Source organism: Leptonotus elevatus, chromosome 7, assembly GCF_054856555.1.
Source record: "Leptonotus elevatus isolate MCC_2025b chromosome 7, RoL_Lele_1.0, whole genome shotgun sequence".
In the NCBI taxonomy this organism is placed as follows: Eukaryota; Metazoa; Chordata; class Actinopteri; order Syngnathiformes; family Syngnathidae; genus Leptonotus; species Leptonotus elevatus.
This window is the reverse complement of record NC_141245.1, coordinates 2,242,468-2,259,097: the sequence shown is the minus strand read 5'-3', so window position 1 is coordinate 2,259,097 and position 16,630 is coordinate 2,242,468. Positions and strand designations below refer to the sequence as shown.

Here is a 16,630-nt window from a genome sequence, read left to right as displayed (position 1 = left end):
ATAATTTACTGCCCATACTCTCACAGATCACTTCTTGTAGACTGCTTTGTAGGACTTGTGTATATTTACAGATTCAAATATAAGGAAACCCAAAAGACAAATTGTTTTCCAGCCTTTTTTTATTAATCTCTCCTAACTACTAAAAATTCCACAACACTCCCAAAAATGTTACCCTCACAGTTTTTTGTTGCATTTTTAAAACATTACTGTTTTGTTTTGGCAAACTCAAAATGAGTTACTGGTTGTCTTTGAAGCAGAGATATAAATAAAAGTCAGCTTCATGGTACTTTACACAATGTTTCAATGTATTTGTACTTTATTTGTACTTATGGTAGGATTTGAAAGTATATAAAGTATATTTGTATTTGTATTCAAGTTAATTTTGCAAACAATTATCGGCTTACTTATCGGTTATCGACACTTTCTAAATTATTGGTTTATCTGCAGCATTATAGCGCATCCCTAATATGATGCACTATATTACAGGTACAGTAATACAAATATATATCAGTAAGATAGTTAGATAGGGATAGAAGTGTTAAGTGAAATTATTTTGTGAACTATTTTAATTTAAAAAATTCATGTCTCAACTTTAATCATATTGTCACTATCTAATGTAGTAATTTAATCATAACGCTTTGTATGATAAATACTTCTGCACCCAATTGCAAAAAAAGGGAAAAAAGACATTGGTCACATCACATGGTATTAGTTTAAACTGGAGTCGGTTTCAGACTACCTTTTAAAATGTGTTTTTCATCACATTCTTTTAAGAGGGTCTTTCTTGTTTGAAATTGAAAGCTTTCATATCCACAATGTTTAGATTATTCTGAGGACAACGGTGTACACTGGATTCACAAGGACAACATATTCCTACATCGGGGAACAAACTGGGACTGTGCAAAGCAATAAATACAGTCAAAATTCATCAACCACGTCTGTCTTTCACAGCAGACCACTGTTTAAATAAAAACAAAAAACTCCCAAGTGGTTAAAGGAAATGGTCGTCAAATGATTATGACGTGATCTTCATAATAGCTGCGCGTTACTACTGTGATTGTTTCTCATCATAGCAACTCACTGCTAACAGGCTAACGGTATCGTCTCCCCTCGTCGCAAACGCTGTACCTATGAATCGATAAAAATGCCAGTAGTGGTCATGGCGAGGTTTTTAAGTTAAAGTTTCAAGAACATACTGATCTGCATAGTAACTACCAAAGCATTCACTTGAAAAGGTCCTCCGGATAATTATCATCTACAAGGCCTGAATCACTCCCAGTAGCACACAATCCAAATCGGCTTAGTTAAAAATTGGTAATAGATCCAGGGCATCAACAATAACAACTTTGTTTGTTTGTTTGGTGGCGCCCAGCATTTTCGATGTTGGTATTTTTGCCCTTGTCTTGGTTAACAGAGAATACATCCGATATTTGGCAATTGTCAATACAGTACACATTTGACGTAATGCATTAATACTATTACTTAAAGCCAAACATGTCTTACAGGTTGGACATAATGCGGTTAGACAACAATTACTCACAGTCTGGGTGCGTCTCGAGAAGGAAAAGTATCCACAGTGTAGCTGAGTCTGGACAGAAGGGCCAGCCACTGTAATCGGACGGTGGGCTGTATTATTGTACACTAATAGGAAACAGAAGTATACTGCTTGTCCTCCACACTCCTAGCATGCTAGCTCAGCTAGCAACCGGATGTGTCCATTTAACCGTTGCACACAGTGTAACAAAACATGCTGCTCGAGAAAGGATGTTCATTGCGTGTTCCCTACCAATGTTGTGTTGTTTGCAGCACATCCTTTTTTGACATAATGACCTAAATGTGTTATTTGTTTCGTTCGCATTTTTCCAGTCTTATCTTAAATTGAGGAAAAACAAAGCAAAAACAATTACAAGCTTGTCTAATTTTCGTCCATTACAAACCTTTATTCCAAAAGTTTCGAAACAGCAAGATTAATTCCTGTGTTTTTGCTGTACTGAAGACATTTGGGTTTACCAGACTGTTGCATTATTTGTTTGAAATGCTTTCCCAGGACTTTAATTACGATTCCTGATGAAGTTCTTTGTTGAGTTGTCAGTACAGTATATTTCGGGGTCATAACTTGTTTAGGGCTGGGCAATAAATCGAATTCCTTCGATTAATTAATTTTTTTAATAAATCCTTGAGTAAGTTGTAATTTTGCTCAAGTGGCAGAATGCTGAATGGCTGATTGACGTGTTTATTTACGAACTATATAATTGTGGCAATTAAGCAAGTTATTGCATTCTGTCCAGTCTCTAGTGTCTGCCCAACATGGATTTTAAAAGGAACACACAACTCAAAATAAATTTCTGTCATTCTATCAGCCTAAGGCAGTTTGTGTGAACGTCAAAAGTGCAAATATCAATAGCATCTGATTCAGATTTTTGGCCCATACCTATCAGGCAACACGGTTTTGTAGACTTCTGAATTCATTCTGAAGTCTTTAGGTCTTTGTTTTTAAAAGTGTTTAAATGATCTTTTAATCATGCTACAGACATTGAGGGAACAGTCTAAAACGCTTAATGTAAAAATGCTTAATGTCTGAAAACCGTGATCAGTCTTGAACAAAATTTATGTGCACAACATCCCCACTGTAACCTCTGAAAATATTACAATAGCCCCAATATTTGGGATTTTACGGACATTGTCTTCCTCTCCATAAGCGCTCACTACAGCCAAATGCCATACCATAAAATCCAAAATAATTTTAGAGGTTTAAGTGGGTGTAAGTACATATATTCACGATTGATCGCAGTTTTCTGATGTCATTTAACGTTAAGCGTCTCTCTAGTAGAGTGAGGTCCTTCTCAAACTTTTTTCCCCTTAAGAATGAAGTATTGTTGCTCATCCATAACAGTAGGTGGCAGTGGTGCACTACTTGCTATGGGGTAGATGCAACGGACTTCCGGGTTTTACACATCAGCGCCGTTTCCGGCCACTGATGGCCGCGTTCCAACACTTGCACCCCCACCCCTGCGCCCCCCAACTGCGCGCTCCCGCTCATTGGCGGGAAGGCATCTCGGCTATCTGAAATGCTTCGGACACTGAGACAGATTGAGACCCGGGCCGGGTCTCATACCAAAGACTCTAAAAATGCCTCCCTGTTTGACACTCACCAATTAAGGGTTGGAATTGGGGGGGTTAGATCACCATATGATTCCCAAGTGCGGCTGCTGCTGTTGCTGCTCACCGCTCCCTCAGGGGATGGGTCAAATGCGGAGAAAGAATTGCGCTCCACTTAGGTGTGTGTGTGTGTGTGTGTGACAATCAGTGAATCTTAATCTTATATTCCTGATTGCAAGATGGCCATAAGGGGCAGCCTCTATGAGTACAGATATCTCAATATAAAGGCTGGCATTGGCACCGATACAGATACCCTCGTGTCGGTATTCACCCACCCCTACAAAATGTTTTCTTCTTCCTAGGTGGGTGTAACAAATAATTGAAAAGCACTAGTCTATGGAGAGGAAAATGCTTAATGTCCATAAAATCCAAAAATATCGGTGCAATCATTTGGATATTTTCAAGTGGGCATAACTAGAGTTGTACAAACATTTTGGTGATGTTTGAGCACAGATTTCTGACATTCACTCCCAGCCATTTTCACTGAAGCAACCCTTTGCTCCTGGATTTTGACTGATTTTGCAAGGCCACCAGAATATTGTGTTCTATTGCTATGAAAACATGGAACCTACCAAAAGAAAGATTAGTATCTCTTCTTTCATCAGGAAAAAAAGTATATTTCTATCTATCTGTTTAGCTTTTGCAGAAATTAGCATTAGAATATACCTAAGTTTGCATCATTATTCACAAACCTATTGAAAACAGTGGGGAAAAAGGGCTTGATCCAACATGACCCTGGTTAATTTCTTATACCAGATGTGGGCAATCTCGGTCCTCGAGGACCGGAGTCCTGCAGGTTTTGGAGGTTTCTCACTTCCAACACAATTGATTGATTCCAATCAACAGGATCGTTATCAGGCTTATGCAGAGCTTGTTGAGCTGATCATATATCAGCTGTGTTGGAGAAGGACAACATGCAAAACCTGCAGGACTCCGGCCCTCGATGCCCACCTCTGTCTTATACTCTGCTGGCCGTTTTTGTAATAACGACCATTGCTTCAAGCATTCTCTTCAGTTAAGAGGCTGCATCAAATCCTTCTGTATGCTCTAGCATAAAAAAAATAAAATAATAAACATTAACGTATAAATATGTTTTTGGGACCATGGTAATATTTAAAATACATTTCTGTACATTTTTGGGAGCAAATGAGTTAAGCATCATTAAGTGTTTTAGACTGTCCCCACATTGAGTTACCTTGTGTATAAAATGTGCACTTATGTAAATAAAGCTGCCTTGCTGTCAAACTCCAGTACACAAACGTACAGTGCTCAGCATATGAGTACACCTCCTTCGAAAAATTTGAGGATTTTATTCAATATCTCAATGAACATGAGAAACATTTCCAAACTTTTGACAAAATGTTTTCTGTATTTGCGTTTAACTCACAATATGAAGGTAGGGTTGATAATAGAATGCATAGATTACGAAATCCTTAGTTTAATCAAATGAACTAATGCAAAAATAATGCATCCCACGACAAAAACGACTACATCTAGTATTTTCTATGACCTCCATGACTTTTATGGATAGCAACATGTCTGTTAGGCCTGGAATTTACAAATTGTCAGTATTTTTCTCAGGGTCTACTTTTTTTGTGTGCAAAATGTTCTTTAATAAATGTATTGTTAAGAAAACGACTTTTGTGTGTATTAACAAATCTTGTTTGCAATCAACGGCCCATAATTTGTGGGAGTATTTTGTAGTACAGTATTCCATAGAAAATCTTGATTCTGAAAAGAAACTAAAGGTATTCTTACAAAGCTGTTGGTGTGTACTCATTTATGCTCAGCACTGTATAAGAGTTACACTTGACTTGCTTTTAGGATTGACAAAACATTGCAACACTTAAGAATTCCTCCAGAAACTAGACAAAATGCAATTTCTGCAGAAATTGCGTAAGAATGCTGAAACGCTGAATGATATTACCTGAATCTTAAGATTTGAATGCATGTGCTTATGAAGTAAATCGAAAGATAAATTATGTGAATTTTTTTATTTTTTATTGTAGCTAAATGACAAATGAATAAAAGGAAAACTTGAACTGCAATCTGTCTAAAGTGGGATTTAATCACTTCAGAGAAATTATAATCCATTTCCTGATATGATAGTTTGTATCGAACCATCGAATGTACTAAAATGTGGTCCAGGCAGGGTTTGAACCTCTCTGTGGTGGCAGGCAATTGCTCTAAGCACTGACCTAACTTGTCTTGTTTGAATTTATTTTCAAAAGTGTCATCTGATGTTGAAACCTAGCATGCATTTAATCATTTCAGGGAAATTACAATGCATTTCTTGATATGATAGTCAGTTGGTATACATGTATACAACTTAGCATAAAGGCCATGGATATATTTGCAATGTACAGTCTGTGGGGGGATTTGAAGCTGAAACCTCCTTGTTTACTGGACAATGCCACTTTGCCAAATGTGCCACTGAGGAGTATAAGACACCTGGCAATGATGATCAGTTGTATGTATGGAAGTGTGCGTGGAAAGCGTGACTTGGAAACAGTTCAATGTCAGTCCCATTGAAAATGAATGCGGAAAAGTTGATCTGTAACATTAAATTGTGCAAATTACAGGGAGTTGTTTCATGGCAAAAAAGTGTAGAGAATAAAAAATAAAAAAAATCACTAACAGAAGTGGGAATGCTTCCCAAAAAAATGAAGAGCACTTGAAAACAAATGCATATATATACACACACTTTAAACAGCCTTTATTGTTTTTTTTCCCCTAAGAGATCTGTACAATCAAAATGAAGATGAGTCTAGCAAAAAAAAAACTTCATCTGTACATGTTCAATATTTTGGACACAGTATTTTTCCAAATATCTTAATGATGACTTGTTTAGCTATTCAAAACAAAAAAAACTGTCCCACAAGTTTATAAAACAATATGGGTGCGTGAAAGGTGGAGGCAAGATGAACCAGAAGAAACCAAAGAATAGCAATAAATACCCGTCATTCCCTTTGAATTCCACTCGTGTTATAGAAAATACAGTTGAATCTTATTTACATAGAACCAAAGTTACTGTTCAGGTGTGGTGCAAGTTAATTTGCATTACAGGAGAAGACATCTACAGTATTTACTATATAATTGGGGATACAGATACATTGTTTTCTTTCTCTTAAAAAAAAAAAACGTCAGGTTACACTCAAACTCACCAAAAGCTGGTGATTACCAAACTCGGTTTTGCAGATTCATTAGCGTCATTGAGTCTCTCACCTTCATGTCCCCATGATTTGCCCCAACTGCTGGGATTTCATTAGAGTTAACCCAAAAAGTTTAACAAACAAAAAACAAAGGCCGACGTCTGAAATTTAAGTACTCATTTATAGTGTGCATTAAGCCCCCGGTTTGAATATAACAGAATTGGTCAGAATTTTCACACGTGCCCAAAACAAACAAAAAAACAAAAACCTACTGGACAAGTTTATCAAGGGCCACGGGCCAGGAGTGTTTCAAAGGGGCAACATTTACCAAACATTTATCAGTAAACTGAGATAGTGTTTTGTTTGATAAAACAAATTGTTGCAATTTCCACAAAGGTCATTCTAATTCCCTGGTCATTAGTCTTGCCTAGTTTTTTGTTGCGGTTTACCATAGCACATCCTTGACATAAAACCTAACTGCTGTGAGTGCTTTTCTCTTTTTATAAATAGTGAGGTCGCATGGTTTTCTTTTCTACTTTGGGGCAGAAATATGACATTCAACAGTCAAATGAAAACCTTATTTTCATCCAGGCAACACTGCCAATGCCAACCATCCTGCATTCAGGTAATACAGGTCACAGAAAGTCAGATATGAATAGTAGTGTATCCCATATTCAGTATCACTTATTTACAAGAACCTGTTTAGGTCTTGGATTTAAACGAGCAGGCTACTCATGTAGTGTGTTCCAATCTGCTATTATACTGAAACTGTACTTCACTCAATTTCCCTGCTGATGTAGACAGCATTAATAAGTAGTGCATGTCTAAAAGACCTTTGTTTCCTTTAGGGTGTATTCATTTAATTGGACATTTTATTAACGTAAACGTTCTCAACATGTTTGAGCACTGACACCCTAACAAAAATAAAATCACTTATCACAAAAATAATTTAGAAATACGAAGAGGGTTAGGGGCCAGTGAAGAGAAAAAAAAAAAAAGGTTGGTAGGATTGTGACTATTCTAAGAATTCTGAGATTAAAGTCAGAAACCTGCCAACCTTCAGCCCCCCCCTCCACCCCCAGTGTTTTTTTCAAATAAAATTGTTGGTACTGTGACAATTAGTAAGAGGGACCCCGGTGTGAATAATTGGAGTCAAAAAGCCTCTTTGATAGCCTGGAGCTCAAATCCACAGAGAACAGCATTTTGTGATCATAAATAAGTTGGTAGAATAATGTCGTTGTGGGACAATCAGCTTGTGCTTAAATCCAAGCTGGAGGCACATTTGTTGCCCAGCCAGGTGACCGATTTCATGCTTTGACTGCTCACCATTGACTCAGCAAAATTATAGCGTTAGACCAGACAAAAAACATCTATGCAAAGAACTTTGAAATTTACTGACCTACTGCTGTCACAGAGTTGGTAATGACTGTTTACAAGTGTCTGACGCGTGTCGTAACACAGCATGACGACTGACCGAATGTCCAAAAGCCCAGCAAAAGGCAAGGTTGAAGAAGAAAAAAAATATACTGGTTGAATCTTTATTTAAATTACAATATACACCCTTTTTCATGTACAAGGTTCCTCTTAATTTAATTTGGGATCTTTTTTTCCCCACATGAGAACCAGAAAAAAAAGGTTTGTCTTATTTTCAAGCAGTGTTGTTCTCGAAGACTATGCCTGAAAAATATTTTAATGTCTTTCTAAAGAAAAAGAGAAACAAAACAGGACAACAAAAACAAAACAAACAAAAACAATCATCCAGGTATGTGTCTTTTCCCGGCGACGGCTCAAAATCCATCCACCCAAACACCCAAGCCCCTCTCTGCCAGCGTGCGGTTTATTGAAACAACCTGTAAGAGGAGACAAATGACCTTGGTTAGACTCATTGCTTAGAAAGCATGCTTGGCAAACAGATGTCTTCTTAAAATAATCGCCTAAATCATTTTTTTCAGATGTTTCAGGAAACGATAATCGATATTTAGAGCCGATATTAATTTTCACTAAAAGGGGAAAACATTGACATCAAAATTTGAATAAATATATTTTAGGCATATATTTATTGAACAACTAAGTAAAAAAAAAAAAAATCTTAGTCAATAGACATCTTTGTTTTAAAAATCTAACACAAATTTGAGGGATCTCCAACAGGCAGTATAGCAAGTCTTCGAAAGGTAAATAAAAACTTAAGTAAATAGCACTCTTGTTTTCTACAGTAAATAAAGTTTTCTAAAAATTCAAAATATCTGAAGTATTACAATTTTACTCATCTTAGTTTTAATTTCAAACAAAAACAGAAGGTGCAGAGTTCCCAGGGTCAGCAGCCTCTCTGAAAATTTAAACAATTAGTTCCCTGAAGTATTTTGCCCCCCTGAACACTTTTTTGAAAAATTAATCCATTATTGGTTGTACGATTCATCGAAATGGCCGATATTCATCAAAATGCTGAATATTAGCACAGATGATTGGTCTATCCCTACAGGAAACACACAAAAAAATGAACTATTTGCATAATGAGGAGATGATTAAGGCAAAAAATATATATTGCAAAATACAACACACATCTATTATTTATTTTAAGTAGTAGTAGAGTAAATGGTAATACATTTTAAAACCAAATTTAGTCACTAGTTGCTCTGGTTAAAGTAATGTTATTCTAAGCCTTCATGTCTACTTTGACATTATTTCTGGAGCCTTTATTATTGTAAAGAACATTCATTGACACGTCTGGGAAGCAGGTGGATCGGAGCGGGGGGGGGGGGGGGGTTATATAATTTCCCTCTGCTCCATCTCACCTGCTCCCAATTTTAATGCAACACACACACACACACACACACACACACACACACACACACACACACACACACACACACACACACACACACACACACACACTTGTATATACACTGGGCGGGGTCACATTCACGGTGTAGGGGTAAAGTTTGCCAATCGGCGAGCTGGTGAACTCAGTAACAGGGTTAGCTTTCACTAGGTAAGCTAGCGTGACGACCGGGGCCTTTCCCCGCTGGGCCTGGGGTTCGGGGGTGCCGCCCGTCTCCCAGTGCTCCCATCTCCCCTTCCGCCCCACCACGCGGCTGGAGGTGGGATGGGCACGGGTGCCCTCGTCGCTCTGCTGTCCGGCCCCTCTCCGGCACGATGCCTGGTTACGTGGGGTCCCCAGGATTTAGGGGTCGGAAGGCTGGCGGTGGAACGGGTGGCTAGGTGGGGGGGAGCTGGGGGTGTCTGGGGGTTTGGGAGCCTGGGTTGTGGTGGGTGGCGGGGGATGTGGGCCGGTTAGGGTGCCTGGCGGGCCTGCCGTGCCCCGTTATGCTGCGTTGGGCTTGGGGCGCGGACCGTGTTGGGGTAGGGGGGCGCTCCTGGCTTCTGGGTTTGCTCTCCGGCCGGTGGCCCCTGTGGGGCCCAAGGGTTGTGCGCCTTGGCGCTGCGGTGGCCTGGGAAACTCTGGGGTGTTGTGCTTGCTCTGTCCTGGCCGGGGTTGACGGCTCCCCTCTCTGGTGTTGGTTTTCATGCATGCCAGATCCACCACACCGGCATCTATCGAAATTCAAACACAATCTGCTTCTTCCTCTGGTCGTTGAATCGGTGGAGGCTGATGTCTGTGGCTCTCACTCTGCTTCATCTATCCTTCCTCCATTCCTTCCCTGAGTCTTTCCTTTGGTCTCTTGAGGTCTCCCTAATTTGTTGGAATTTAGATGTTTCTGGGGTTGGTGAAAGATTCTGGTTGGTAACCCGGTGGGTAGTAGTTGATGTATGGTTGGTGCTGGATTTCACGGTCCTTTCTTTGATCCTTCCTCTGGTCTCCTGACAACCTCGCGACTGTAGCTGGATTCTGAAGTATTGGGTTTAGGTGAACGGTATGGGATTTTTAATAGGTTTTAGGTGAATTAATGAGTACACACTCAAAAAAAAGAAAAAGAAAAAAAAGAGCGCAATGATGATGACATGTCAAATCGGTAAGATTACCAAATATACAATACTGAGCTTTCTCATTTCAACATTTTTTACTTGACGTCCTCTTTAACATCAGCCTTCATTTGGATACCCAAAGCCTCCAAATGTCCATTTGGATACTGCGAGGAGTTTTGAAATGTTGACAAAGCAAACTAGTCTAGAAATTACACGTGTCAAAATAATCAATCAAATTAATTGACAAGTATTTTGATAATCGATTATTCCTTTAGAGCAATTGTTCATCTTAAAATTGTCCTCTGATTTTACCCTCTCAAAAGTAGATCTCTGATTTCTTGTACTTGATGAAAGCAGACTGATTTTAAAAAATAATTAATTTTTTTTAATAACACATTTGAAAACATCTGTGTTTACTTAATGGATCAACTTTTTTTTTTTTATGATTACAGACCAAACAAGTAAAGCAATTTTTGGAACAAATAAGTTATTTTCATCTTTTACAAAAAATTATTATTTGCAAACAGTATGAATAACCTGTAACTGACGTAGTTTGAACCTGACGCACAGAAGTGCAGCCCTTTGCATTAATGAATACCCAAGAATTAGCTTTTAGTTTCAAAATCTACACTTGTGATATATTTTGTCATTTGGTTTGTGTAAGCATTAAAAAATACCAAACAACAATAATTGGTGAATAAACAGTAATGGGAAATATGTTATTGCAATGCATTTTAATGCAAAATGTATTTTTATTGGATTAATCGATTCTAAAAACATACCTACTATAAATACACAGTTAAATGTAGTCATTTAGTAATTGTGGAGTCTTACCTCTTCTCCCACAATATTCCACAGATGAACCAGTGGGAGGCCGGAATTGTTATCATAATTTGAGACCTTTAAATTACAAGACAGACATATTGCTAGTCAGTGACAGTCAACAAACAGTCTGGGGGAGTCTACCGATAAAGTCTTACTTGTGCAAGCAGCGCAACTCCTCTTGTCATCTCTTCTAATGCTGATGTGGCCTCGGATGAAAAACGATCCTCTCCTGATACATTCATACAGTGCATATAGACATTACTAGGAAAGCAAAATAATGCACTCTGTTTTAACCCTTTCGACCCACATTTTTTTTTCTGGGCATTTATTTATTTATCTATTTTAACTGATTTTGACTCTTTACTACGACGGCGTATTAGGTCCACGTAAACTTTTTTTTCTTCTCCTCAGCGGGGGGATATACTGAGAAAAAAAAATCACAAATTTGCAACTTGATTAAGTGGCAAATTTGTGAGAAAAAAACTAGAAACTTACGACAAACACACGTAGCGTAGCTATAGTCTAATGTGAGGATTTATTGGTGGTCAAATGGGACACCGTTAATAAAATGAAAAGGCAGAATGGAGACGAATTTATTCTTAATTTAAACTTTACTCGTCATATACGGCAGCTAGAGCGTCAACGCTTCCTGATCCCCTATCCGCTGACTAACACTAACCAATCAGAAGCTAGCATACTTTAGGTCAATGCAAGTGAATGACGAAAAGCAGCAGATTCGACACCAATTTAGCTACCAAAATGTATAAATAATAATCCTGGAAACAAATGTACCAGTTAAATATACATTTTAAGATTTAATTAATTTAAATGCTTGATCCTCAGGGTGTGGAACTTCGCAAAGCGAGGTGCCGTTTGTCGCTGGCCGTACCCAACACTTCAAAGAGCGAATGCTTATGGTTAAGCTCTGCTAAAGCAATTACTACCTCCATGTTGGAAAAACTGCGAAAAGTATTGGCAAAAACACCGGAACCGGTATTTCTCATAAGTTTCTGAGTTTTTTTTTGCAAATTTGCCACTTAATAAACTTGCAAATCTGAGTTTTTTCTTGTATATTTGCCACTTTATAAAGTGGCAAATTTGTGAGTTTTTTCTCGGAAATTGCCCCCGCCCTCTAAATTTTTTTTTATATGTGGCCCTAATACGCCATCATACTTTTCCCACGTAAGAACATGGGAACTTTTTTGGGGGGGGTTGTCTCATGTTTTTATTTGTTGTAGTGGATGCCAGGATGGTATGTTTTAACGTTTTGTAAACTTACCAAGCTTTCATGTATATGTAACATTTTTAACATGAACATCATGCAAATCAACTTGTGATTGTGATTGGTTAGCTAGTATCCAATCATGAGCCAGAAGTGTTGACATCATCCCAATTATGAGTTTTTATTAGTTTAGACACACGTCATGTCCACTGCAATCATCTATGGGTTCGAAGAGATTAAACAATATCCTGCAAAAGTTAACTCAATTCCAAACTGGGCGTTTAATGTGTGCGCAGAATGTTGCAGTTTACCTGGGAGAGGGGCGACGTTGTCAAGCAATACTTCAGCTCCTTGAAACGGTAATGTCACAAAATCAGACCTAAAAGAAAAAGGGCCACCAATGTGTTGAACATTGTCTCATTAAACTTAATCGTTTTTAAGCATTATGGCAACAAGCAAACATTCTAACAACAATAACCAGGGCAAGAAGTAAAACTTTTGGATTGGAAAGTCACCACTGCAGGTCCATGTCCTACAGCTCCCTGTTTTTAAACAATGTCATACTATTGGCCGTGTTTACATTCAGTGAAATAACTGGTGATCATTAGTAAATACATTTTGCCTTGTTGTTGTTCTATAGAAACGGTCTGTTCAGATGTTTCAGAAGTCACAAAAATTATTAGTATTAACTCATTCACCCCCAGCCATTTTCAGTGAAGCAACCCCCTTTGCTTCAGAAGAAGTGCTCACCCTGAGACGCTTGGGATAAACAACACGACTGCAAGCTTTTATATGGATGAGTATGGAGTCTGCCGGGAGTAAGAAAAGGACGCGTTCGAGCACAGCTGGAACTCCGTCACAGACTCCCCAAAAAGGAAGTTTTATGCAGTGCGACAAAACGAGCCAAAATAGTGTCTGATAGGCACATCAGAGCAGTGACAGTTGGCTTCCTTTCAACTGAGAAGGTAAGATATACGTCAAAGTAAGATGTAAACAATAATGATGACAAATGAAGGTGGAAATCAAAAGCTAATATTGCTTACGAGCATTGTAAATGTGATCTACAGCAGGAGTTCTTAAACATTTTTACCTTGGGGCCCAACTTCTCCTGTAAAAAGTGGCCCGGGGCCCATTCAGAAATTACAATTTATGTTGACTTAATGTTTGTATTTAATAACTACATTGAATCTAGTAAAGGTTATAAAATCATTATCAAATAACATGATACAATGTGGTATATTAATTTAGGTGTAAAAACTGACACCCAATAAAATGCCCAACAAGTCGGAATCAACTTCTCCATTTTTATGTATTGTTGTTTTTTTATGTTGTTGTTTTTTAAACAAAGGAGGCAGTGTAACCAGATTAACAATCGTGATTCACTCAAGAGAGTTCTTCACATTATCAATCTGGGACAGCTCCACGGTAATTTTCTGGGGAAAGGTGGGACATTCTGTACAATACGGCATTGTGCACGTTTGTTTTGACCAATCACAGCCACGGAAGAAAATGTCGTCTTTGATTCCGTCTGGGGGGGGGACAGCACAAACATCTTTACCAGATAAAAATGCACAAAGAGCCTCTTGCTGTTCAACATTCAACAAGGAAATGGTGAGTAATTCTACAAGAACAGAATTAATTGCAGCGTCCATTCATCTATGGGTGTATTCAGACCACAAAAGTCCTTAAATCCGCTTGATTGGTCTAGACCAAAAGCGGACTTTAATTTATTTTTTGTTTGCCGTTGTTCACTGTGCTTTTTGCAAGTGGACTATATTGCGTAATCACGTCGACACGTGTGACAATCTGTGCTCCCATTGGACAAAAATGACAAAGGCTGAAAGCTTAAGGAAACCCGGAAATAGAAGAAAACATAAATATCTGCCGTGCTGCACATGCTTGGCGTTATTAGATGCAAGATATTTGCGAGCGTCAAGAGAAGCTCATTCAACTAAGGTTCCACAACGCAGTTTCAAATTTTGGAACAGCTTCATCGATTGAGTGCCCCCAGTGCCCCGCCCCCACAACAAGCAGACAGCAGCGTGGCTAAACAGAATACGGAGGAATATGAATGAATTTAGCACAATAATAACGGGCAATATCACAGATTGTTTTATGTACACAGGGAAGTGTGAAATATTCTGTTTTAAAAAAGACACTGCTCCATGTGTACAAAGCCTCAATTGAAAGCTGTCTGCGGCCGTCGCGGCCCAGAGTTACAAAACTGAAATCACTTTGCGGTCCCAATGGTTAAGAATCACTGATCTAGAGAACATGATCCGTGTATGGCTGATACATTAGTACTGTAACGAACTAAGTTGTGTCACACATTCTGGTGCCAGAGTGTTAGTGTAAGTGTACACCATCGCACGTCTCGCAGGGAAGAAGTGACTCATAGCTGTTGTGTGCTAATTCAGCTCGCGGGTTACTAAAGTGTGTTGCACATTCTGGTGTCCGGGTGTTTGGTGTACGCATCGCACGTCTCACAGGGGAGAAGGGACTCTTAGCTACGTGTTGTTGTTAGCTCGTGTGCTAATTCGGCTCACGGGTTAGTTTCTTGTTTACGGCGTCGGCCAACAGTAGCTACTAGTTGGTTGTGTGAAGACAAATAAAAAGGTGAGTTTACCAACCACATCTGCTGGCAGCATTCTTGTGAGACATCACAGTATTGTTCGCAACTTCAGCGTCTTTCCAGTCAACAGTTTATATAAACAGAACAGACGTTTCCAATGCGTTCAAGAATGTTTGAAATAAAGTCTTCATTTTTAGTTGCTTGATTTGAAGTATTATGAGGAACAAATGAATTTGAGCTTTGTGTATTTGAACTACAGTATCATGGCCTAAATCAATAAATAATAAATTCCTTGCAAGCAACTGCACTATATCACGGTATCAAATTAAGATTATCTGTGCAAGCAATTTAAACACAATTGTTCTATCATTGTCTTATCATTATATCAGTTGAAGTCATCTTTCCTAGTGTGTAAATTGTGGCTTCTTGCCAGAGGAGTTTGTTGCTCGTGCTCGTACAGGCCTGTGCGGCTCATGCACGAGCATTTTGGAGGCTGCATTTACACTTTACTCCAGAGGGGGCAGTCTTGTGTAAAAAAATAAATAAAAAAAAAAGTCCTTAAGACCCCTTTTAAAGAGTAGTCCTTCCACATAGTCATACCTTATTTGCCGTAATAAGTCGATCTTGACTCTGTCATAGCCGCCATAATCAACATATCTTATTTCCACTTCTTTTGATTCTTTATAGAAGGTGATGACCTGAGCTCTCCACCAGGCTCCTTCCACTGCTGGAGCAGCACATATCACACCAACTAGATGATGAAGACAGACAGACAGACCATATGTTAATATGTGCAAAAGAACATACACAAGTGAGGAAGTGCAATAGTTTTATAATGTGCTTACCTCAACTCAAGGGTGTTCCATATTAATTCAATGTATTTTTTAAAGCATTTAATGGCATTCGCTTCAATAAGCTGCAACTTTGTATTATAATTAGGAAATGTTACATAAAAGGCAGTCAATAAAATTAGATAAAAAATTCTATTCACAGTAATTTCTGGACTACAAGCCGCTACTTTTTTCACTTGCATTTGACCCTGCGGCTAATACAAAGGTGCAGCTTTATCCATCAGATCACAACGGGGTGCACTATTAAGGAAGCGCAAGAACATCAGGCAGCGCAAAACAAACCAAGTGAGCCCAAATACAGTAGGGGAGACAGAACGAGAGCGAGACAATTTGCGCCCTCATTATGGAAATGAAAGTAGCGGGAACCCTTATATACCGGTGCGGTAACATTAAAACACCTGCGGCTTACTTAATTACTGTAATCAATAGTCACACAAAAATTGGAAGTTGGCATCATTTTTCCAGAGTTTCTGTTTTGTTTTTTTAGAGTGCTGAAATTATGAAAACCAACTGCAACCCGTATTAGCCATTGCTTGCTAGAATTACAAAATCATTGTCAGTCCAAATTCACCTCTTCTCTCCACCATGCAGGAAATAGGAATATTGCTAACATGAGGACTGTTATTGCTAATCAACGTTTTGATAAAAACAGTCACTGACTGGTTGGAAAAGTTGCTAAATATAGCGACAATATTACTAAATTAGCAACACTAACACATCGCTCTTATGTTTTGCTAGACATGTGATCAGGGGTGCAACTACCTACTTTCTGAGGGGTATGCAGACGCACCCCTACCCAACATTTTTATTTTTTATATATTTTTTTTTAAATGAACTAATTTTCTCAAAAGGGTAGAGAGTAAATGGGTTGGTCAGCAGAAATTCAAACCACACTGGGCATCTCCGTTTTGGGCCCACTGTCGTC

At 38.6% G+C, this 16,630-nt stretch overlaps 2 protein-coding genes across 2 annotated transcripts in view; both read right to left on the bottom strand.

The window, feature by feature from the left end:
* Positions 1-1,730, bottom strand: part of wsb1 (WD repeat and SOCS box containing 1) — a 49,361-nt gene extending 47,631 nt beyond the window's left edge. Inside the window, exon 1 of the mRNA XM_086079771.1 lies at positions 1,541-1,730. The gene's annotated coding sequence lies outside the window, so the exon portion shown is untranslated. The remainder of the gene's footprint in view (positions 1-1,540) is intronic.
* Positions 1,731-5,846: 4,116 nt separating this feature from the next.
* Positions 5,847-16,630, bottom strand: part of akap1b (A kinase (PRKA) anchor protein 1b) — a 47,936-nt gene continuing 37,152 nt past the window's right edge. The window contains exons 7-11 of the mRNA XM_086080529.1: positions 15,455-15,605; positions 12,594-12,661; positions 11,216-11,289; positions 11,070-11,135; positions 5,847-8,161 (exon numbers count right to left, since the gene is read on the bottom strand). Of these exons, the coding sequence (XP_085936655.1) occupies positions 8,099-8,161; positions 11,070-11,135; positions 11,216-11,289; positions 12,594-12,661; positions 15,455-15,605 (422 nt within the window). The 3' untranslated portion in view covers positions 5,847-8,098. The remainder of the gene's footprint in view (positions 8,162-11,069; positions 11,136-11,215; positions 11,290-12,593; positions 12,662-15,454; positions 15,606-16,630) is intronic.